The 23,698-nt window shown below is 43.7% G+C and overlaps 2 protein-coding genes across 5 annotated transcripts in view; one reads left to right on the top strand and one right to left on the bottom strand.

Moving 5' to 3' along the window:
• LOC118416698 overlaps positions 1–13,137 on the top strand; it is a 43,462-nt gene extending 30,325 nt beyond the window's left edge. For 2 of the 4 annotated variants that reach the window (XM_035821887.1, XM_035821886.1), the window contains exons 20-32: positions 629–668; positions 985–1,020; positions 1,478–1,517; positions 1,703–6,019; positions 6,176–6,293; positions 6,438–6,677; positions 7,017–7,165; positions 7,450–7,577; positions 7,969–8,077; positions 8,532–8,743; positions 9,209–9,235; positions 9,835–9,966; positions 10,213–13,137. In XM_035821887.1, the coding sequence (XP_035677780.1) occupies positions 629–668; positions 985–1,020; positions 1,478–1,517; positions 1,703–6,019; positions 6,176–6,293; positions 6,438–6,677; positions 7,017–7,165; positions 7,450–7,577; positions 7,969–8,077; positions 8,532–8,743; positions 9,209–9,235; positions 9,835–9,966; positions 10,213–11,621 (6,957 nt within the window). In that variant the 3' untranslated portion in view covers positions 11,622–13,137. The remainder of the gene's footprint in view (positions 1–628; positions 669–984; positions 1,021–1,477; positions 1,518–1,702; positions 6,020–6,175; positions 6,294–6,437; positions 6,678–7,016; positions 7,166–7,449; positions 7,578–7,968; positions 8,078–8,531; positions 8,744–9,208; positions 9,236–9,834; positions 9,967–10,212) is intronic. The other 2 variants (XM_035821889.1, XM_035821888.1) reach the window with 2 other exon arrangements.
• LOC118416205 (SCO-spondin-like) lies at positions 12,511–23,262 on the bottom strand. Its single transcript, XM_035821287.1, has 13 exons — positions 23,200–23,262; positions 22,155–22,503; positions 19,784–19,981; positions 19,395–19,541; positions 18,938–19,108; positions 18,370–18,540; positions 17,691–17,879; positions 17,183–17,365; positions 15,961–16,143; positions 15,577–15,789; positions 15,201–15,241; positions 14,750–14,891; positions 12,511–14,442 (listed from the first exon to the last, which is right to left on the bottom strand). The coding sequence occupies exons 1-13, from the start codon at positions 23,260–23,262 to the stop codon at positions 14,210–14,212; spliced, it is 2,283 nt and encodes a 760-aa protein (XP_035677180.1). The 3' UTR covers positions 12,511–14,209.
• Between the last annotated feature and the right edge of the window lie 436 nt (positions 23,263–23,698).

Raw genomic sequence — 23,698 nt, 5'->3', positions numbered from 1 at the left:
AAGTACCCAATTTTGTAGCTTTAGTAGACATATGTTCCTATAATGAGAGCTATCATCATTGGTGGCCGTGTGATGTTCAATAACAATTGACAAGAGCCAACATGTAGTGAAAAATGGACTTCTGGATTGAATTTGGTGCAAATAATGAGAGTAGTCTTAATTGTCAAGTTAACTTGAAACATTGTTGAGTTTATCTTCAACAATGATGTTGTGACAGGGAGTGATCATAGAGATTGTTATCCATATATGCTTTGGCAAGAAGGGCTCTGTTGATGATTTGAGGAAGGAAACTTGCTGAAATTCCCAATACGGATCCTCCATCATTTGCAATTAGGTATGGCAAGATGATACCGTGCACTTTATTATCAAAGCAGAATCGCTCGGTCTTGTCTGAAGAACAAAAAAGCATGCAGTTTCTAACATTAAACAAGTTTGGAAGTAAGTAATGTTTCAATAGACAACAATTGGGCATGTTTACACCATTGGTTTTCAGAATACCGTTATTTTGAAAGATAAAAAGCTAGACATTGTTCAAGATGTCTGGTCACTTAAGTGATGGTATAAAGTATATTTGGTTTAAAGTGCAGTTACACTTATTGTGTCTCAATTATTCCTATTGTGCATGCAGGAGCAAGATGAGCAGAAAGTTGTCATTCCAGGATTAGGAGGTATGTGGAAGTTCTAGTTTTCTATAATACAGTAACATTATTTTAATTGATGATGTTTACACTCAAAATGAACCTTGCAGTAGTTCTCAGTTTTCATATGATAAGATGCAGTTTTAATAACCAGAATTATACTGCACATGTTTATAAAAAGAGTTATGTCATATTATCAAACCCAAAATCAGCTAGGCTCATTTGTCATATAAAGAAATGTGTTAGTGAAATTTACATTGTAGAAGTTTGTTTTATCGCAGACAGTTTCATTTTTGTGAATATTTTCAAAGTTGCCATATTGTTCACTGTCAGGTTTTGCTTTCAGCTATCGATGACCAACTCAAATGCCTGCAACCAAAAGGTCAAAAGAATATGTACTTTTGTATTCTTTCGAATTGGAATGGTAAATCTCTTCAATCTAACCAAGTAGTAGCAGGCCCTCTGTTGTAAACTTCTGTTAGTAGCTTGGAGTGAAGGTTTAAGTGTGACTTGAAATCTCAGTGCCTTGATATGCATGGGCGTGATTGGCCGCAAAACTCTGAATTCTTCAGTACCATTGAAAATGAATGGAGAAAATAACTTATTCTGGATGGAATGTAAGGGTCTTAAGCTGTCTTCTTCTGCATGCTTTTTTTTTTCAAAAGCACCAGCCATCCTCGTCATAAGGGTCAATTGTGCAGCTTAATAAGGAAGGCAATGGGTGTTTGAGTGTGTTTTTAGGATAGTTTTTCTCTTTCATAAGTATCCTTGGACCCAGCTGAATTTGATGTGGTTGTGCAATAGAATATCCCTCATTTTGTTTACATCTTTTATTGCAGGTGATGATGATCTCCATGTTGCAAATACAGGGCACTCTTGGTAAGTCATCATTAGTGTGTCCAGTCCTCCCAATCAGAAATATTCCTCCATAGAAATTGCAAACAAACTCAACTGTTGTTTTTTTTTAGACCAGCTGTGAGTGTGATGTGTTATGGTATAATCATAGTCCAGTCTGTGTACATCAGCTTGGTGGAAACAAAGTTTTCATTTTGTTGCCTCTGCAGGTTAAGGGCTGCAGGTATGGGATTCCAGTGTCAAACAGGCAAGTTTGAGGAAGACCTAACACTCAGCACCACTCAGGGTGCTCAGCGGTCAGGACTGCTTCGCTCCACGGCATCTGCAATGTTGGACCCTCGTTTGAGCAAAAAGCTATGCAAGCAGAAGCAAGGCAGCTCCTCAAGATGCACGAAGACTCAGCAGAGGGAGCCATGTGATCTGCCTCTGCCAAAGTTTGCAGAAGATGTGATGCATTGGCTTAAGGAAGACCTGATAACTGGAACCAACAGGCTTGGTTTTGAAAGCAGTGTCAGGACTACATCACAGCGAGGACATGTAGAGACGGATCGTGAGATGACAGCCAATGCAGATTCTGCTCACCGACAGAAGGACATTTCCCCACTGTTAAATGTGGACGGCTCCACAGGCTCACGTACTAAGGAATCCCAGAGGATCTCACTAAGTGAAGTGAAGGAGAAGGTGTCATGGTGGTTGGAGAAGTTTGGACCAAGGCAGCAGCCTAGAGAACCAGAAAGTGCTCAAGAAAGAGCAGAAACCTCATCAGCTGTTTCAGCTGTTGACTCCAATTTGGTTTCATTGGCACCAATATCAGAAAGTGCTGCTGTTTCAGAGACTGTTGTACATAAGCCAGAGGTTGAAGCTTGTAAGGAGCATCTGTTGGCAAAGCAACAGGCTGTCATTCCTCCAGAAGAGACAGCTACTCCACTCCTAGACATAAAACCTACAGGTGTCACAACTGGTGTTGAAAAATCTGCACCAGATTCTGAACCTACTCCCAATGACCAGACACATACATGTGAAAATATCCAGATCTCAGCACCTCCTACATCTGAGGCAACAGACGTGGACTTACCGCAGCGGGTGAAACTTGAGCCTGTCCGTGTGGAGTACCGGTCTGGAGTTGTGAAAAGATCCAGCTCATCCTCCCCTGTTGCAGTCACAGTCAGCTCCCCAGTCCACATGGCTCCAACACCCCTGTCTCCTACTCATGCCCCTGTCCATCCATGTGCACCAGTGTCTCCTGCAACAACAGTGCCACCTCAAGCTGTGTCATCAACTGCACCAGAACAGAATGTGTCACTGCCTCCACCAGGGCTTGTCATCCCATCCCTGTCACTGGTCAGGGTCAAACAAGAGACTACAAAAGCCTTGGAACAGCCTTGTGCCTTCCAAGCAGCTGCTGCTGTCACAGCATCAACAACTGTTGTATCTGCAGAGTCTGTTGCACCTGCAGTCAAACAACAAGTGAAACAAGAACATGTAACAGTTGAACCAGTAGCAGAGAAAGTAACCATTTCAGAGGACAAAGCTCTACAGGCAGAAACATCCATTTCGGTGTCTGCTGAAGAAGAAAGTATGTCCAAAGTTACAAAAGATAATATTATTGCAGTAGCATCTACAGAGACAGTTGATGTGAAGGACAATGTGGATGCAAATAAGGAGAAAAAAGAAGCACCAACAGTTGTAGAGGCTTCACCAAACAAAGTTCCTCCAAAGCAACCTGCTATCATTAAGTCCCCTGCAGAAATTATAGCAGGCGCAGCAGCAAGCAAGCCAGTTAAACCAGTCGTTGCCCGAAAGCCTACCATTGCTGAACTTGTGGTAACAAGGTTAATGAAAGAGAAGGCAGGGAAGAAGGCAGGGAAGAAGGGGATAAAGAAAGGAAGTAGAGCAAGTTCTCCAGTGTTTGAAGCACAGGGAAAAGTGCTGAAGAAACCAGGTACTATCACCATAGCTAATTTGAAACAGTCACCAGTAGCAGGATCAAAGGCAGCTGTAGGAAAGTCTGTGGGTGGAAAAATAAAGTCTCCTGGCAAAACACTAGCCAAAGTGCAAAGCAATGCCCCTAAGAATGCAAAGGATGTCATAAAGGATGCGTATGATGACTTTGAGAAGGAGGTATCTAAGACACTTGAGGAGAAAGGGCTTTCTGCCTTGGCTGTTTCTGTGTCAGAAGACTCACAAGGCACTAAGGATGTGACACAAGTGAAACGTCTTTCACGTCTCGCCAGGTTCTCCCGGTTCTACCTCTCTTGTAAACATGATGTGAAGTACCCAGACAATGTGAGGGAAACCCTAGTAGATGCAGATTATGCAATCAGACACTCAGAAAGGCAGATCACAAGGAAAATGCAGATGGAGATGGAAAAAGAAAGGCACAAGCAGCATTTTAGAGACAACTCAAGTGAAAGGACTCATTCCATTGCTAAGGGAGAAACAGCAAGTCACAAGACAAAAGTTGACAAGGAGAGAAAAACACCAGGCACAGCAGTAACAGCATCAGAAACTGGTCATATGTGGGAAAACAAAAGAGAGACATGTCCCTATCAGCAAGATAGTATGGAAGCAGTTGTGTACTATGCCATGCAGAACTTGCGCAAGAAGACCAATACCTTGCACCATGACAGCAGTGATTTAGATCCCTTACCCAATGCTGTTAACCTGTCCTTCACTAAAGGAAAGCATCTAAAGCTTTCAAAGAGAAGTGCAGGTAATGTCGACTACAAGATGGCAACAAGGATTGATGACGTTGTCATGGACTCCCTCGTTCCTTTGCCCTTGCCAGGGAGATATGCACCTAACATTCCCTTACCTGAGGACAAAAGTGCTCCTGAAGTTCACCCAACACCACTCACAGTGCAGGGCCATGACCAACCAGACACTGTGGCAGAAACACCAGATGCTGCCTCTGCTGTGTGCAAAGTAGAAACAGCTGGAGATGTTCCAGAATTGGCAGATGAACCAGAAACTTCAGCACCTCCTTCTTTTATGAGGCCATTGAAGGCTAAACTAAAGCCTATCGTCATCAACATAAAAACTAAAACATGCCTGGATCCAGCTTTACCACAGTGGACAAAGGTTTCTGGTGCAGAAGTAAAGCCACAGACATCTCCAATGTATGAGATGCCCAACAGAAAGTCCAGTGAAGAGCACCAGTTTCATTACTTGGCTCCTGCTCAAAGTGTTCCACCTCCTGGAATTGATCAACCCATAGTTCCCATCCCAGGGACATCTGAACCTATAAGATCTGACATTAGTATGCCTCAAACACATGGTGTTGGTTCTGAACAGATTCCATCTTCGAGAGGATCCTGGACAGTGCCTGGATGGGGCATGACAGAACAGTGTCCTCCTTGGTACAGCCAACCTCAATCACAGTACATCTTCACATCATCGGCCCCTAAGCTGTCTGTCCCATCATCGGAGCCTCCTCCTCCAGGTGTGGATGATGGAGGAGATAGCCCTCTCCTGGATGAAGGGAGATACATGTACGATGATAGCTCCACTAAGATTGATCGCATCATTGATGAGGTTGACAGAGACTTTACTAAGGTGTTTGGCAGCAGTGTTGAGACTGCAGGAAAGGAGCAGGTACAGGAAGATGTCAGGAAAGTCGAGTTTCGCGACGGACCTGATGTTGAGACCACCACAGCTGGGGAAAGCAGTGGACCTCATTCAAACGTTGAAGCCCTTGTCAATCAACTGATTGCAGCTGGTAGATCTGCAGCTGACAGAGTACCAGACAAGGCTGACAACACACATACTGAGTTTCTATATGGAGAGTATGGGACACCGATTGCAATAAAACCTGTCCAGAACGTTTCCAGTTCCCTAGAATCAGGTCAGCAACATGGAGATGAGCAAGTCAAGAAACAGTGGGAATCATTGCCATACCAAGGGGAGTTTTCTCTACATGTTGATCATGAGGCTACAGATGAGATTGTTGTGGATCTGTTGAAGGACTTCTTTGATCAGATATCAGATACTTTGGAGTCTTGCAGCATTCCACAGGCAGGCCACTGCTCCCAGCAAGACATGCCAGGATCTAGCTTGAGAGATCAAGGATCTCATCTCCCAGCACTATCCAGACAGGCTGTGGCTATGGTCAGGGGGAATAAAAGACATGCAGAGATGGATTTGTCTCAGGGTAGACACTTCAAGTGGCAGAGGTTTCACAGTAATCTAGACTATGACTCAGATGAGGCAGTATTTGATGTGGAGAAAGAAGAACATGCAGAACATTTTAGAGACCACCTAAACCAGTTGTCCAGACACTGCTCTAAGGAATCCCACTCCAAGTTGGATGCTGTGACAAAGGGCTCCTACCTTGCCACTAAAACAAGGCTGGTGGAAGTTGCTGGCAGTCCTCTCAAGCAAGCGAGGGATCGGGGGTCCGCATCAGAGACTGAAGAGGGCCACTTGGGTGGTTCTGTCCGGTTTATGAACCTTAGCACTGAAGCCAGGGAAAGGATCTTGCAAGCACGAGCAAGAACTGCAAAGATTGTCAATAATCTTATGACCAGGTAAACCTTCCGAGAATTTCCCTGCAATTATTCATAATTTGCACTTTGTTGGTAATATTATTGTACATGCACTATGAGTCTTTTTTCCTACTTTTGAATGCACAAGCCATTACATCAACTTCTCATTCAAAATTTGTCTTACCTGCAAAACCTCAGATACAGTAATGAGATACAGGATGTAGCAGAGGATGACCATGAAACTTTCAAAAAACTCAGCAAGAGACAGAAGAAGAACCTCAAGAAGCGCAAGCAGAGAGGGTCCAAGTCAGAAAAGGTATTCCTCTTCGTTACTCAATTCTGGATTTAGTAAGTCTTTTTGAGCTGAAATTAGACAGTTGCTATTTTTTGGACCTCTAAAGTTTCAGGAAAATATTGATAAAACTGTTCTGCTGGATGCTCTGTATCACTGTCTTCACAGGCTAATGTGCCACTAGAAGTGAGCTATGCCAGCCCCATCACCTCTGACTCGGATACAGAGCTCATCCTTGCCCAGTCCCCTGACAGGGAGTCCTCACCACCACCACTACCAGCAGATCCTACACCATATGGTGACAAATCGGCAGACCATCAACAGCAGGAAGCGCCACCTAGCAGCTCAGCACAGAACTGGTTCTATGTCTACAACCCTCACAGTGATGCAGCCCTGCAGGAAGTGAAGGTAGCCTGCTAAACTTTGAAAACATACCTTTGTTACATTGAGAATGAGATATATATATGTGTGTGTTGGCAAGATGGTCTTTCAGTGTCACTACAACTGCCTCAACTTAACCAAAACTTTCCTCACTCTAACCAAAACCCCTCAAGCAATGATACAGCAGCACCTTCTTTTCACTACAATATACCAATGTCTTTCTGCTTTCATGTAGAGGAGACCTGAAGCTTTTAGAATCATTTTTGTCTTTATATGCATCAGCAAATATATGCCCTCACATAGCTACAGCAACAATACTCCCATGCTGAGAGCATTTTCCTCACAGAAAAGTCCTTTATCCTACAGGACTTCTTGCTGAGTGCCGGTGGGACTGAACTTGACCCCTTCAACCTGACCCTGGTGGCTGACATCCCCGGGGTGGACGTGTGGGTCGTCATCAGGAACTCCGACACACCTGACGTGGCAAACATTCCAAACTTGTATGAGCTGAAAAGGTAAAGAATTGCTGATTTTAGGGACAGAGCATATGGCCCTCCTTTCTACTGTTGTTGCCAATGCTTGTAGGACTTCGTTTCTGGTTATTTACACATTATGTGATGAGTTGTAAACTGTACAAAATGGCACAGATATGTATTTTTGGGGAATTTTTACATTAGGGTTTCAGTGGACCTTGAAATGTTTTGCAGTGTATGCTATGTGCAAAATTAAGCAAAAAAATATCAGAGGACAATTTTTTGTTGCACTTGCTGCATTTACTGATGTTTATTAACTATCCCAGGATGCCGATGGTGAAGTTTGTCGGTCTGGACTCCATCGATGACTTGCGGAACCAGACCTACTGCCATATCTTCACACGCGGTGCCATTGTAGTGCCAGATGAGAAGGTCATCATCAAGGCCAGTTCAGGTGAGAACAAAGAAATGAATTTTTTACGACATTTGAAGTACCTGAAAATGTTTAGTGATCCCTCAATAACAACTTTTTTATTTGTTCTGAAGTAGAGGTAGTGTCATAGCCTTGTTAGGCTGAAGTCATCATGGGTTGTTATTGGAAGGCAGAGCCCAAAACCTTCCACTGCCTTTATCTCTCCAATCAGTCAGGTATCCATTGTTACACCTGGGTGAAGCATGAGGAAAGTTGTCTTAAGTGCCTTTTCAAAGGACACAACATCAATCCATGAATGCCAGGAATCAAATCCATAACCTCTCGAGCTCTTGTCCAGTAGGCTAGCCACTCGGTGTTAGCTACTATCCATTCTACGGTACACAAAAACTTAAAATGAATCCATCTGCTTCAGGTGAGCTGCAGGCATTGTGCCAGTTTATGGAAGAGCAGACCTTTGACAAGGATGAGCCATGGACAATGAAGCTGCACTACAGCACTCGCCTCAGCCTGGAGAAGATGAAGTAAGTATTGGTTATTATGCACCTTAATCATACAGAAAAGGTAAATATTTTGAACCAATCTGAAATTAGCCTGGAGTCCAGCCTGTTCGCTTCGGTCCACTTTGGTCTGCTCCCGAAGGAAGCGACCTTCGGGAGCGGACGAAAGTGAACAGGTTGAACTCCAGGCTAATCTGAAATGTTGTCTGTGCACAGTAGTTTTAGACAAGGGAGTAACATTTTGTTCTGTACACCCATTGTTCTGTTCATACAGTTAGACTGGTGGACTATTGCAAAACTTTTGGGCAAGACTGCACTCTTCTAAGTTAGGAAGTTTCTTCATTATGGTTCAGATGACACTGGACAGGACCACAAGCTATTTTTTTAAAACTTAATCATTTCAAAGTAGTTTCTAATGCTCTTGTCCTTATGAACTGATATGAACTGATATTCACGAATATTAATTACCTGTTTCCAGAAACGACATCACACTGGATTACACTGAGCGGGAAGACGCCTGGAAGATGTTGTGCTGTCTGGATGAGTACATCAGGAAGGGTATGGCAGAGTATCTCCCACTGCTGCATGGGTGCAAAGATGGTGACAAGTCACCTGGGGAGATGCTCCCATGTGTTGCCAAGATTCAGTTGGAGAACCTGGAAACTTGTAGACACATTGTCATGCTAACAGGTAATGACTATTGTTACCTCACTAGCATAGTATCCATATTCATAAGTAGAGTGGATTTTATCCTAAGTTAACGGACGTCTTTTGCACCACAGTCATCCATCAGTAAGACATCTAGAGCTGTGTAGTTACTGATTAGAACTTTTATTCAGCCTGTCACAAATTGTTACCGCTGTAGTTAGAGTAAGAGATTGTGGGCCTAACCTTCAGCTAGTAAGATCTACGGTAGACCAGTAATTTTCTGTAGGTAGTTTCATAAAGTAATTCTGGCACTGCCAACTTATAGTTCAATATTGATGGACATAAATTCTGATCAAGTCTAGAAGCCTCCTTTTATTTAGCATAAGAAAGTTATTTAGCATAAGAAAAATCACCGGGAGTGTTTAAGTTCAAATTAACAAGTACTAAGATATATGGATGGCAGTTATACTGATGAATGTTTTCTCCCATGCACATCTCTATCTGCAGACCTGGATCAGTACAGCAAAGAAGCTGGTATGTCTTGGAATCAGAGTTTCCTGAAAACTGTGTTTATTTACCCCTATAGCTCCTCTCTCCCTGTCTGCACGACTAGTGTAGCTTTTATTTCTCCCTTTCACAATGCCGGATGTCTACAGCTGGTGGAGGTTGTGCAGCCTTGTTTTTCCTGTCTGTCTCTGCACGTGGTAGTCGTAAATTACCAGTACTTGTAGCTAGTAGAGAGATTTGGTGATGGACAAATGCTTTCTGTGAGTTCTACTAGGTTGAATACTTGTTCCTTTGTGTAAGTCAAAAGTTATGTTGTAATTTTGTACATGAAAATATGAAAAATAGTACCGGTATAAAGTTGTTGCAGGAATAATGTCATATGTACTCATCAAATTACTTCAGGCAAAGTGTTGTTTCCATATGCCAACCATTTGACTGTTACATTAGGTTTGTTTGAAATGTCCAGGCTATGTGTACTAGGTATTCTTAAGGCTTTGATGTAATGTAAAAAGATAGCTGCTAACATATGGCAAAGATCTGCTCTTTCAGAGTCCTTTGCTTTCAGCTTTCTTCCCTACAGTGTTCTATCTCTCATGTTTAATCCTGTGTTTTATCCCCTAACACAGACCTAGACCAGAGCAGCGAGCAGGCTGGGATATTCTGGAAGGCAGGGATTGGTGTTACCAGTCTGAAGGAGTTCCTGAGTGTCTTCACAAGCTGGAAAGGGGAACAGAAGGACAAGGGAAAGGAATCTGAAGGTAGGGCATTTTGTTGACTTAACATTCAATAAAGAATGGACACAGAGAACAATTATCTGTTTTGGTATATGAAGGATGTTTAGCAAATGAGATTAGGTGCTTCATGTAGCTGCCATACTTACCACAAACAAGTACAATAATTGGGATACGACTGCAAAATTCTTAACCTTATTAATAGTATTCTTACGGGGCATTGTGGTCTTGCACCATATCTAATCAAATGCATTTTGTTGTTGATGTCCCCAGTCAAGACAATCTTCATGGTTACTTCAGAATCAGAGAAGACTGAACACGCAGAGGTTTCTGGGAGGGCAGGAAACCTGATTGAGATTTCAACTGTACCAGGTTTAAATGGGAAAGGACAAGAAGAAAAGACAGAGGAAGGAGAGGAAGTTCAAGGGAAGCCTATCCCATCAATAGGGTCTGCCACCAATCACAGGCCCCCTGTTCCATACAATGCTGAAGACTTCTCAGAAGGTCACGCTGAGCTGCCAGTGACGTCATCTCAGACAGATTTTGGGGAGACAGCAGAACACCAACAGTACTTGGAGACTGTGTCGTCCCAGCTGCAAGCTTCGCCACATGTTTCACCTGGTGCTAAGGTAGTACCAGTAGCAGGACAGCCGTCTTGTCACCAGAGCTCTGTGCAGGGGCAAGCCGCCACTACCCCACACGAGGTAGCCCACCCGCAGGTCCACCTGTCTCCTGTCCCTCAAGAAGCTCCACACACCCAGCCTCCTCAGCCCCATCCTTCCCCTCAACAACCCCTCAACCCTTCTCCTTACCCAGTCCAAAGTACCCAGCCCCCACAGAGTCCTCACACCCATGATCCAGCCTATCCTGCATCATCCACCCAACCTCAGAGCTTCACACCCCAGCTTCCCCACTCACAGGCAATGTCTTACCCTCAACAGTCCCCAGTTCTTCAGACAGCCCCGTCTCCTTCCTACCTGCCACAGTCCCCATACCCTCCTCAGTCAGCGCCATACTCATCTGCCTACCAGTATCCCCAACAGCCGCCCTCCCCGATGGTGTCTGTCAATGCAGAATCCTCCCCACAGGCACAGCCGTCTCCCCACACACAGTCCTTCTCACCCTACCCTCCTTACTATTCCCCTCAGCCACAAGGGGCGGCCACCCCCGGCCAGCCAGGGTACCCACCTCACTTTCAATTCCCTGAGAGTTATCCAGAAATGCACGGGCCGCCACAGATGCATTGCCACCCTGGACCGGAGTACTACATGGGCCCTCCTCCCCCAGGAATGGGACCGCCCCACCATCCCGGCATGGCACCCCACCCAAGAGGACCATTTGTTCAGTCCCCCCAGCCATACAGTGGACCTCCCCTAACTCCGGGCGGAGGTGCTGAAAGTGACCATTCTCTCAGTCCTGGTGTAGACAAGGAGACAAAACCAGTTGAGAAAAAGGGTGCACCCCGGCTCCACCTCCCCCAGGGCTCGGATCCAGCGTTCCAAGGCAGCTGCAGGCAAGAGGCCAGTCCGCCCCCCACCCACCAAAGTCCAGCCTCCAACACCTACACCCACCTAACACAGCTGGTGATAGTGCCAGAATGTACAAAGTGTGGAACAGTGTACAGTATTATCTATGTTGTAAATATACAATGTCATGTATATGCAATACCGGGACAAACTTAAGTGCCACTTGAAGTGGTTTCATGTGACAACCTTATGGAAATTTGACCTAAGTGTTGACTAAACTTAGCAATAACCAATATCCTGCTGAAAGGTTGTATGATTCAATTTGTATCTAGTATGGAACTGGTACGATAAGGTTGGGTGGTATGGGGTGGAAGCATTTTTGTATGAAAAGTTTTAGTGTCATAACAGGCCACAAAAGTAGATACGTGATCAACTGTTTAGGACACAGTTGTGTATTTTAACCAACCTAGTCTCAAAGGCCATAGATTATGAATACTATTACCGTACCAGCACTGTACGTACTCTGCATACAAGTATAACTTACTTTCTTATATGTGGTTGACTTTGTCTAAACCTCTATGCAGTAATGGGAAGCATTGTACAGTATAGTAGTGATGTTACGACCCCAGCACATGCTGTGCTTGAATGCCAAATGCTTTTTCGAAGTGTCATACACACTATTAATTGCCTGAAGTTAAAAAGCATGGAGGCATGCAATTGGTGTAATGCCTGGTATAGTGATTTATATATATCTCTAAAATAGTTTCATGTGGTTATCAGCTCCACTATCTTTAGTTTCGTCATTCTTACTACAGCCTCTTTTACAGACATTTTGATGTATATTAGAAAATAGACCATCACTTTTCAAAGCTCAAATGTTTGTTTATATTTTACTCATCAGTTTTAGTTCACAAAACTTTTATGAAGATTTATCATATGCAGAATATTCTTGACATCATAGGAACCCTTAAAAGAAATTTGAATGCACATCACCTTGACAACAAGCTCATTGAGGCGTGCATTTGATTTCACTTACATGCATATAGAACTTGCAGTATGTGTACAGCTTTTAAAACTCTCGGTATTGTTTTTTTTATTATTATTCTTTGGGCATGCAGTACACAAGACATAGACATAGGTCTTAAAATCTTGTTACATTTTTTTGCTTAAAATCTCTACCAGTTTAGGAACCCTAGGTTATCTATGATACTGTCTTCATGATCAGTGAGTAACAGTTTGTACAATGTCTTATATATGCTGTACAGACCTGTAAGATGTAGCATATAGCTGTGACTTCTTTTGCCAATGATCATGTAGCAAACTACATTTTCAACTGTGCCACAGTGGATTGAATATCAGGATAAATATACATTAGACTGCTTGGTCCAACGCTGTCCCTAAGTACACAGTGGGAGCCAGTGCAGGTTTTAGATGTAGACATATTTTGTTGTGGAAAAGAGGTTGCCATATCATGATCCTGGTGCAATGAGCTAAAAGTGGTGCTGTGGTTTCTAATGTAAATGGCTGGCAGTATAAAACTCTTGGTCAAGTTTGTACATACATGTGAGTACTACTGCAGTCAGCCTGGAGATGATGATGCCTAGTGGAGATTTTTATTACAATATATCTTGAAGGTCTTTATATAATCCCTCTCTTTTGGAGGATACATTCCTTTATGCAGTACATGTGTATATGGTTATGATTATTGGAATCATTAAACTTTTATGTTGAAGATAGTGCTAGCTCTCCTGTCATAAAGATGGTTTTGACTCCAGGATGAAAGAACTTGCATGAACGTATCAAAACATTTTTATTTTCCCTTGAATTTCTTGACTTCAGTATCCTCATATATATACTCTGACACCAATTTCAGGACATGAGCATTTCCTATTTGAACGTTTGATGGTGCATGTATCATTCCCCAATGTTACACTGTATAATCATACTGCTTTGGTTACAATCGCCTGTGCCCAATCGCATTTCCAAACCGGTGCCTGGCCGGGCAGCTTTCGGGAACGAAAATATAAAAGACACCAAACTGCACAAGACGTAAAGCCTAAAGAGAATAGTCGTGGGTATTATATTTTTACGTATACGCTTCTATTTTTCGTTTCCAAAAACAGCCCGACCTGGCCCCGGGTGGTTCTAACAAATGAGAATGGATAATTAATAGAGACATCATGTAGTTTTACGCCAAAAACGACTAAGACTGATGTACCTATTTACGGCACTACAAGCAGTAAATTAACATAATCAATAAATTCTGTTACCGGAGCCATTGCACATAATGACATCAGCGTAATACAAAAAAAAAAAACATAAAAACATAACGCTGTTACTGGAAGGGAGACAGCAGGGAAGAGAGACATTGGAGAAATAACATTCCTAGATTCTAGCTCCACTGTTACAAATAATATGTACAAATTGATGTATGTTCGTAAAACTATCGATTCATTACATCTCAACCCCCATGTCACCCTGAAACTACCTACGTGACTGAGGATTCAACTTTTAAAGCTTTTGAACATAACTTCCATACCACGACGTCATGGAATTTGCATAAATGATTGTCTTGTGACAAGGTTCTTGGAAAAAATCAAGAGCCATTTTTGTACTTTTCAGGCACCCCAAAAGTTATCAGCCATATCCTTTTCTATCGTCAACAAATTTTGCAGCTCTGCCTCTTTGCAATAGTTGTGTGCGGCATATCATTATAATCTCCACTTCGTACGTCGTCACAATATTAATGTTTAAATTCTTTATTTGGTACTGAAACGCTGCTTGCTTCGGTATGATCCAGCTGGCTACTCCCCGTCTCCACTCCCGCTGCCATCCGCATAGTCCTCGTCGTCGTTCGCGGCGGCGTCACACGACCTGGTCCCGGGACAGACTCGAGGCTGCGCCGCAGGTCCAGCGCACTTCTCCCCGTTATTCTGCGGCGCAGGGTTGTCGCACCGCCGTGTCCGCTGCTGGATGCCCCGGCCGCAGGTGGTTGAACACGGGCCCCACGCGCCCCACCGGCTCCACTGGCCGTGAACTGAAAATAGACGCACATCCTCAGATGTCAGCATTGCGCAAGTGTCGGCATTGCGCGACCCTACGTTATATGGACGCAGTAAGTGGTTACGGCTTTATCACTGGTGATTTGTATCTTCTAAGCACTAGCTTTATCAAATCAGAATTATTGGTATCTTCTTGACATTAACTTGGCCAAATCAGCAGCATCTGTATCTTCTAAGAACTAACATTGCCAATGAAGCGCCGTCGGTTTCTTGTCGCACATTATAGCCCCGCGAGTTGGTAGAGCATTTGGAGATCGTGTACGGTTGTAGTGTACGACTTACCGACGCCCGGTCTTCTGTCCTCTTCGCTATTGTCATCCTCTTCTCTCGCATCATCCTCCCCATCCCCACTTCCGCTCCCGCCCACCATGTCCTCATCATCTCCTTCTTCACCGAAGCCAGGGATGTCGCCACTGCCTTGTTCCTATGGAAACGCAGGGGATTTGGTCAATGGTCACATTCCCCGAAATCTCAAATATCATGTCCTTTTGTTTTTTACCATTCGTGAATACAAATAACTAACCACAAATGTGCAAAGTACGGACGGCTGTGTGCATCAAGCTTTGGACATAGAAGCCACATGACGAGTACACATGCACCTGACGAGCCATCTTCGATATCGAAAGGACTACCAAGACAAGAATAGAAGTAAACTGAAGCATATTAACGGGAAACTATGTGCAATTTTTCTGTTCTTTCAAGATATGGACTGAAGACAGGTCTTGCGGCTCACCTGGTCGCAGCCCTCTCCGTCATCCCCTTCACAACCAGACCCTTTGTGGGTGCAGAAAAAACGGAATATGGTAAATGAGTCAAAAGTTGGCTATTGTATGCGTACTTTTCCACATAATCTGCCATTGGTGATTATTTTAACGTATATAATCTTCATAATATGTACTCAACACCGGGAGATGATCTTCATCTGTTAATGTATTTTCTGCCTTTCATACAATGTACTAAGCCTAGCAAATCGGATTTAGGTACGTCGCATACCACATACGTGATCGGATCGCGCGCAAGTACTTTTATTTGTTATGGTTGGACCAGTCGGACATCAAATAATATGCTTACAGTTAAATCATAACGGGGAGTCGGGGATATAACCATACCTTCAGGCTCTACAACACCTCCGCCACCTTCTCCAGGCGGACACTGCAGCGGCAGACCGTGACATCGTCTGTGGCCCACCGCCGACCCGGAGCAGTCTCGGCCCCCGTGCTGCGGCATTGGGTTGTTGCAGATCCGTAAGCGCTGTTGGAAGGCTATGCCACAGGTCTGTGAGCAAGGCCCCCACCGCCGCCATTCGCTCCATCCTCCATCAACTGTAACAACAGAGTTATGTCAAGTTATCTTTTCTTTCCACATGACTATGTCCATTCCTAACATCTGCTTGCAGACTATTGCATAGTGAAATGCAAATTAGCTTTTATATGACGTATGACTTGGTGGATTTAAATTCAGGTCTACAACCACAACAACTGTGTAACATTTACCTGCAGCCGGACATGCTGGGAGACCTCGGCACGGTCGTGTCTTGCTGTTCTGTCCCTCGCACTCACTCCCTCCGTTTTGCGGCTCTGGGTTGTCACATTTGCGCATGCTCGTCTGGACGCTGTTTCTGCCGCACGTCTCTGAGCATGCGCCCCAGGGGCCCCACTCACCCCACTCACCGTCCACTGTGGGCAGGAGTTTCGTTTTAATGAAAACAGCTTCTCTCTGGCATTTATAACTTACACTCTTACAAGGGTAAAAGATTTACATGAACATCAGGTGCCATTGTTTTATTTGTCGTTAAAGTAATGCTGGTGTGTATGTTGTCTAACGCAATTGTGACTTAATTGATCAAACCAAACATCCAATACGCCAACTAGAATGTAAGTAGTACTGATGAAACAAGAGTTCGGAGACCTCATATCTCCATGAAATAGTCTGATTGTGTAAATGATTTCCACATCTACATAATCTATGCTTGGTTATGTACACATTTAGATAACTTACACTGCTCACAATGTTGATTGTGCAACGTACCATTTAGAAGAATTATAGCACTTTACATTAATTATGCAAATTAGGGACATATTTGCATAATTGATATCTCTCAATGTCCCACCAGCCACAAACTACATATATGACAGGTATTTGAGACTTACAATGGCAAAAACTACAAACATAGATTTCCCTCATTAATTATGCAAATTAAGTGCCAGTTAGCATAATTTGCACTTGATTATGTTCATCTCTATCTAAGCTACCTACATACCAAATATCATCTAAATTCGTCGTTCCCTTGTCCAGTTTCCTCCTTAGAAGATTTTGAGAAAAATGCCCCTGCAGTTCCAGAGCAACCTGCTAGGGGGCCAAACATACACGACATATTCCTTACATCATCAGCTATCTGCCACAAAAAATCAAGACCATAGCACACCCAGGTGAAAAGATACAAAAAAACAGAATTTCTGCTGCAGTACCAAGGTCACATACCAGGGGGCCCAAAATTGACCTTGACCTTCGTCTTTCCAACACCTACCCACATACCAAATATCATGGCAATCCATCAAGAGGTTCTTGAGTTATGTTGACCACAAATATCCATAATATCCATAATATATAACACAAACACACACAGACACACACACACACACATACACAGACACACCCAAAACTATATCTCCATTTTTCATGGAGATAAATAGATTGCAGGTCACGCCATAGTACCTGGGCAGCCCCTGACGTTGATGCAATCACGTGACTCGATGAGCTGTCCCCTGCAGAACTTCCCGCCGAACTTGGGCCGGGGGTTCCTGCAGGCGCGCGAGCGGACCTGGTACCCCACCTGTCCCGTACACGCCTTCGCCGAGCAGCGGCCCCACTGAGACCAGTCCGACCAGCCACCGTCAACTGTACAGCGGCACGACCATCAGTTAGCATTTTCTTACGCTATATAATAAAGAGTGATACTTGCCGCCGGGTATAAATACCAGCGTGCACCCCCTACTATGATATTTGTGAAAAAGATGGCCATCTTCAAAAAGTTGATAACGAAACGTATAACATTAGGATTATTTGTTAACCTTTACTACTACTGTCGTCCTATACGGCTTCTGACCTGGGCAGTTTGGTACCCGTGTGTTCTTGCATCTTGATATTTGCCGACGCGTATAATACTACCCCCTACTATAATAGAGCTTAGGATTATTTGTTAGCCTTTTATACTACTACTGACCTGGGCAGTTAGGCACCCGTGTGTTCTTGCATTCCATGAACTGTGAATCCCCGCCATCGTTTGGTGGACACTCCCGTCCGCCGAACTGTGGGGCTGGACTGTCACAGCGGCGCGTGCGCTCTACTACCCCTGTCCCGCACGTCACACTGCAGCTGGACCAGCGGCCCCACTGTCCCCACTCGCCATCGACTGGGTTAGTAGGAAAGGTATGCATCAATGGCAATTACGATGAAGTTTATCACATAGTTATCATGCCCGACATGAGCTATACGCAATAACAAAGATTCCAAGAAAATGATGCGAAACATATGGTTTATAGTGTGCACGTTTCTTCGCTCTTCATGTGTAAAGTAATTCACGGGATTTTTACTTTACATCGTAATTTGATGCTGACATTACATGCGACGAACATTTCCTAAGTCATTTGTCAAATGTACATATCTTTGATCAAGAGACACAACAGTCAGTTGGAATTTCTTATTCGGTGTAGTATATTGGCGTTCTTTATGGCAGGTGAGAAAACGTCACAACTGACGCGTGTCAAAATATAATGTTCTACATGAGGCTTGAGCAAGTATTTTGTCTTCGTAGAATGATCTAAAGTCTGTGAACAAAACCATCATGGACGTGGCAAAACAAAGCATCTATTGGCTGATGAAAGATCCAGTACAGAACTCACTAGGACACGGGTCCACGTTGCAAGCCTCTCTATCGCGTTTCTTCCCTACACAGTTCTGTCCGCCGAACTGTGGCTGCGGACTGTCGCATTCCCTCCTCCTGCTGCGCGTAGACTCGCCGCAGGTGGCGCTGCAGGCGCCAAACGGACCCCACGGTCCCCATTGGCCGTGAACTTGAAGTAAGAACATGTAATGTTTGGATAACTTCTATAGTGGGAGCGTAATCAGAAAGCTGTTTTAAAGAGGAATGGAAAGATTTAGCCATATAAATTGTAAGCATAACAATAAGGTTTTGTTTAACGTTACTAGAATTTACCTCATAGCTTACTGAATGTTGTTCAGATCGTATATTTCTCTCTTTGGCACTTACGTTTTCCGCCTCTCAGTTTAATACAAAATGACGACATCTCAATAGATTTAAAAACATCATTTTCCCAGGGAATACACCGACGATGTAACTACGCTTGCGCGGAAAAAAGTCCATAAATTCTTGGGAATTCTTGCCAATCACACGTATACTATACTAGTATTAGGCTAGCCCCTGAGGCGTTGCCAAAAATAGCCACTTACTCGGACATGGTCCTTGGTCGCACCTGCGCAGCTGTAGTGGTTCCCCATCACAGTCCCTCCCTCCGTACTGGGCGGCGGGGCGGTCGCACAGCCGCACCCTCTGGTGTAACCCCGCCCCACAGGACACACTGCACTGGCCCCACTCCGCCCACTCACCCCACCCACCGTCAACTACATATGCAAAGACGATGAGAGGTGACGTTACAGACACAACATGTACCGAGTGATGATGGACATACTTATCCCTGGGAGGTGCTATACAAATTGTTGTTCAGTTTTTCTCATTATGAGAACAACAATTATTGATCAATATACTAGTATTAAGTGCTATCTTTCGTACTGCCGATGGTACTTGCAAACGGCGTTTTTTGGTGAAATCTACGTTGCCTACAAACACTAAACTATACCCCCGCCTCCACACATTTTAGAGCACAATCGTATATGATGCACTACAAACCTGGGCATGGATCCTGGTCACATGGTCGCACCTGCGTGTCGGGACCGTCACAGTTGGCCGGGTCGCCCAGACACCGCCTCCGCCTGAAGTGCCACCCCTGGCCGCAGGTGGTAGTGCAGCCCTCCCAGCCTCCCCACTCAGTCCAACCTGCGGCGGAAGCAAGAGAACAACTATAAACACTTGATCTTTTTAAATTGATATCAAACACTGTCGTGTATTGTTAACATGATCCATTATCAACTTGGCGAACGAATATCTGAATCATTTCCTCATCTGAAACGTATTGATTTCAGGCCCATTCTACTTGAATCAATCACCTTATCTTTATGCCAATAGGAAATGCAGGCATCAACTGTATACTGAAATGAGGCCAATCAGATCACACCTACCTTCCCTTCCCTCATGATCATCACCCCTGATTTCTGCACACGGCACGCATCTTTTTCCTTTCAGGTTCCTGGAATATCCCTGCGCCAAGGGCTCCAGACCGCAGCACTCCTCCGCACTGCCATATTCTCCATCCGCCTCTATCTCCTCGGAACATCTTCTTGTGGCAGGGTCGAATTTGCGCCAACACACTTTCGCTCCTAAAGTGTAGTAAAAGCATCGTTAACTTTAATTGCAATCAGACTTAGCTTGTTTGGTATGCCAGACATGTTTGTCATGAGGTTTCGTAACCGATATCTGCCTTGGGATCATACTGAATCCAAAGGCAAATGTTGTTAGATATGAATGATATTTTACAAATTTTGAATATACAAAAAAAACATATAATGTAACACGTTTTATGACGAAACATCAGAAGACAATGACAGGTACAGATAGGATATTTTTTCCGCAACCCGGTTGAGCCACAACGTAAATATGTAATCTAGTGACTGTTGTGACAAGTGCAAATCACAAATTAAGTTGTTTACCTTCGTAATCGCTTACAATTGTCTCGAGAGACATATTGTGTACATAGCTAATGGTGGCCTATCGAGACATTTAAATCATGCTCTCCTAAAATACACACAAGTAATGAGGAACAGTCTTATCTATGTATACAGGTGTAATGCTCATGTTGATAGACATAACAGTCACCGGCCTAAAATAGAACTGAGAAACACGTTGTGACTATATTTTTCTATGAAAAATTCGTCCCCGAAAAGGACCGTACCTCTTCCTCTAACCGATAACGCGTCTAACATGGAAGCATTTAAACGATTGAGGAAGAACAGCTGCGGTGAAAGTCCCTGCGTATCACGACCGTTCTATTACTGCACAGCTACCCAAACGACACCATAGCTGAGGCATAACCAGCAGAGCGAATTATGATACTAAGTTTTCCAATAAAAATGAGTCACGCGAGCGATTAGCGGAGGTGGGGGGGGGTCTTGGTTTGGAGAACAAAAGATGGGAGATGCGAGTTTTGTCTATACCCTTGCATTCAGTATTATACCAAATCGCTTTTTATCCGACCCCCCCCCCCCCCATCCATCGTTAAATTACTCCAATTCATCAGGAAGTGACAGCTGATACACGTTTGTCGGGGAGACTGAATCAAACATTTTACATACAAAATTAAGGACCTGCAGCGATAACTGGTGCTTAGATACTTTCAGCTTTCAGAAGGGAGAAAAACATCAGGTTTTTCGCATAACATGCATACGCGACTTTCACCCGATCCACGTGCCTGTTATCGCCCAAATGTCGACTCACCCGGTCACCATGGTGACGGTGCCATTGCGGGGTGAACGCCCCTGGCTGGGCGCGGAACAGGAAGAATCTGCCCAGTCAGATAAAATCCGAGGACATTCCAAGATGGCAACCGTAATCTTGGAAAGTACAATATAATGCATGGCTACACGTGCTGCGTGCGCTATCTTTGTCACTTAAATCGCCCTTCACCCAAAGTACAAAATCATAAGTATTGATGAGAAATTTTCCTAGAATTGTTCTATAGATAGCCAGTATACTACATCTGTCCGGTTCTAGGGTTTAGTTAAGATCAATCAGCAAGGGGCTTTACAGATGCAATTTGAGGAACAGGGAAGTACAGCTAGGTGTGTAGAACAATAGGGAATTACGTTATCCGTTTACTGAAATAACACTTTCATGGACGACATGATCTCATGCGGTGGCTCGACAATAGCTATTACAAATGTACTAATCTTTTAGAAGAATTTAAAACGGTACAGAAAGTATTATGTTTTTGTTGCATTTGTTCCTAATTTGCCAAAGGTAACAACACGATGCACTATGCAAACAACAAATATCCATCCTTTTGGGTACATCAACTTTAAAGATATCCATATTGTTGAAATGAAATGGTTTATCAAGGAAACTTGAATTGGTATCACCGACGACTCATCCAAGAAATCGTACAGTTTCCTCGTCGTGCGCTTTATACGGATATTGTCAATTTTTCAAATCACATCATAAATAGCAAGAAACTGCATGCGGTCCCCGTAACGATTTCCCACAGTCTTGCGTTTCGTTACAAGATAAATGGTAGAAATCAAAATGAATTTCGTCAATTTGCCATGCATATACTATCAATGCTTGCATGTTACAATGAATACACCAAAAAGCAGCTACTCAAGGCTGCTATTAGTCGCATCTTATTACCTGGATGTCTAACCTTTATCGACGTACCAAGTATGAATGAATCGTTATGTATGCCTTTATCTAGGCTATTGATTTATATTCTAGTAGGAATACACAAGGTGTCATACATGTGCCATTTTCAAATTAGAAGCGGTGGTTGGTTACACTTACCTGATACGGCGTTTGTCAAACACACAGCGCACACGAAAAGCAACAATAGTCTTATTCCAGACATGGCTCCCTGTAGCACTCCCTGCGCAACCTGGAAATACCTTTGAAATAGTGAACAGCCGTGAGATCGCGAGTTTTGTACACTCACGGCGGGGGAATCACCGTTTCTTTTTCGAGTCAACAGGAAGGATGACGTTGTCCGTGCAGAACAGGGAAGCTGAGGGGAAACCACGCGCGTGCTGGCCCGGGCGTAAACCGGAAGTTCCCTCTCTGACTTTCCCCTAAACCGGAAGTTCTGACAAGATGTTGGCAAGAGTAGATCAGTGGGGATCTGACCTTTGTGAGGAACCTAAGGTGATAAGTACTTGTAGTTAATCTCCAAGCAAATGTTTTGGAAGGCTGTAAAAAGAACGAGCCATGTAGATAGTTTAGAAAGCACAGCATGTATACGGTGATGCAAATTAGGACGTAATTCACATAATTCATTCGATAAATCTGTAATAAGTCTTTCATACACATGATGTATATAATCTATGGAAGGTGAAACATAAGCATACTAATTATGCAAATGCGAGTCTAATTTGCATAATTGATATAAAAGTACCATCCATAAGTTCATAGTTGTAATGATGGAAATCACCTACTTGTAAGTAGGTAAAGTGTACACCACTATGTACAGATTTTGTAAATCATTTATCACCAAATGTATACGTGGAAATCTGCCAAATTTACGGACTTCTACACATATAATGTATTTATTTGCTCACAAATACCATCATGAATTAAAAAGATTGTGCTAAATACAGATTTATTTGCATATTCAATGAGACAGGATGAAACAATAAATCTACAAAAGCTCAAAATACGTCATGGAGGTATGGGGTCTCCGAAGGAGGTATGGGGTCTCTCTTGTTTACTTCATTCCGGTGCCGCTGAGATTTTGACTCTTTGGTTTGTTCACTTCAGCGAAATATTCTGGCGCCTATCATTGTCAAAACATTTAAAGTTTATCTGCATCGTTTTGTCTGGTTTCATCCACACAGACCTGGAACTGGAAGGATCCTGCTCGCATTGATAGAGCGGTACCCGACATGGAACCTCCTGCCATGACGCCCACTGAGACATCTTTATACCTCACATGCCACCACATGGCCTCAACTGACCCCGTCCTGTCAGGTATAATGGTGAATGACCCTTCCTGTACTTTGACCAGTTGACAGTCCCCGTGTGGAGGTCAAGGTTTAACAAACTAAAAAAGCTGCAACTACCGAAAAACTACCGATCATAAGTTACATAACCAAACTTGTGTTCCATTATCAATACCGTAGTCAGAACAAAGGTTGACCCGACTAGTTTGACTTTAACTCACTGTGACTTCAACTTCTTGATGTTCAACGATGGCAACGTCGCCATACTACTTAAACTCCGGCCCGGACATACCATACACTGAATATCAAGGCAGGCAGTTTGTAAGTCTGGTGACCCAGGACAACCTAAAGGCCATGCAGAGTTTTGAGTTCAGAGATGGCGACGTGGTGACCATT

Source organism: Branchiostoma floridae, chromosome 5, assembly GCF_000003815.2.
Source record: "Branchiostoma floridae strain S238N-H82 chromosome 5, Bfl_VNyyK, whole genome shotgun sequence".
Classification (NCBI taxonomy): domain Eukaryota; kingdom Metazoa; phylum Chordata; class Leptocardii; order Amphioxiformes; family Branchiostomatidae; genus Branchiostoma; species Branchiostoma floridae.
This window is presented reverse-complemented; position numbering and strand designations above follow the sequence as displayed.

What these genes read in the sequence shown, in the direction of transcription:
- LOC118416205 (XM_035821287.1), bottom strand. Translation starts at nt 23,262, where the DNA reads ATGGCAGGAGGTTCCATGTCGGGTACCGCTCTATCAATGCGAGCAGGA. An exon ending in TTTGACAAACGCCGTATCAG is followed by an intron (nt 19,982 to 22,154) that starts GTAAGTGTAACC and finishes ACTACACTTTAG; the next exon opens with GAGCGAAAGTGTGTTGGCGC. An exon ending in CCCAGCATGTCCGGCTGCAG is followed by an intron (nt 15,790 to 15,960) that starts GTAAATGTTACA and finishes CTGTTGTTACAG; the next exon opens with TTGATGGAGGATGGAGCGAA.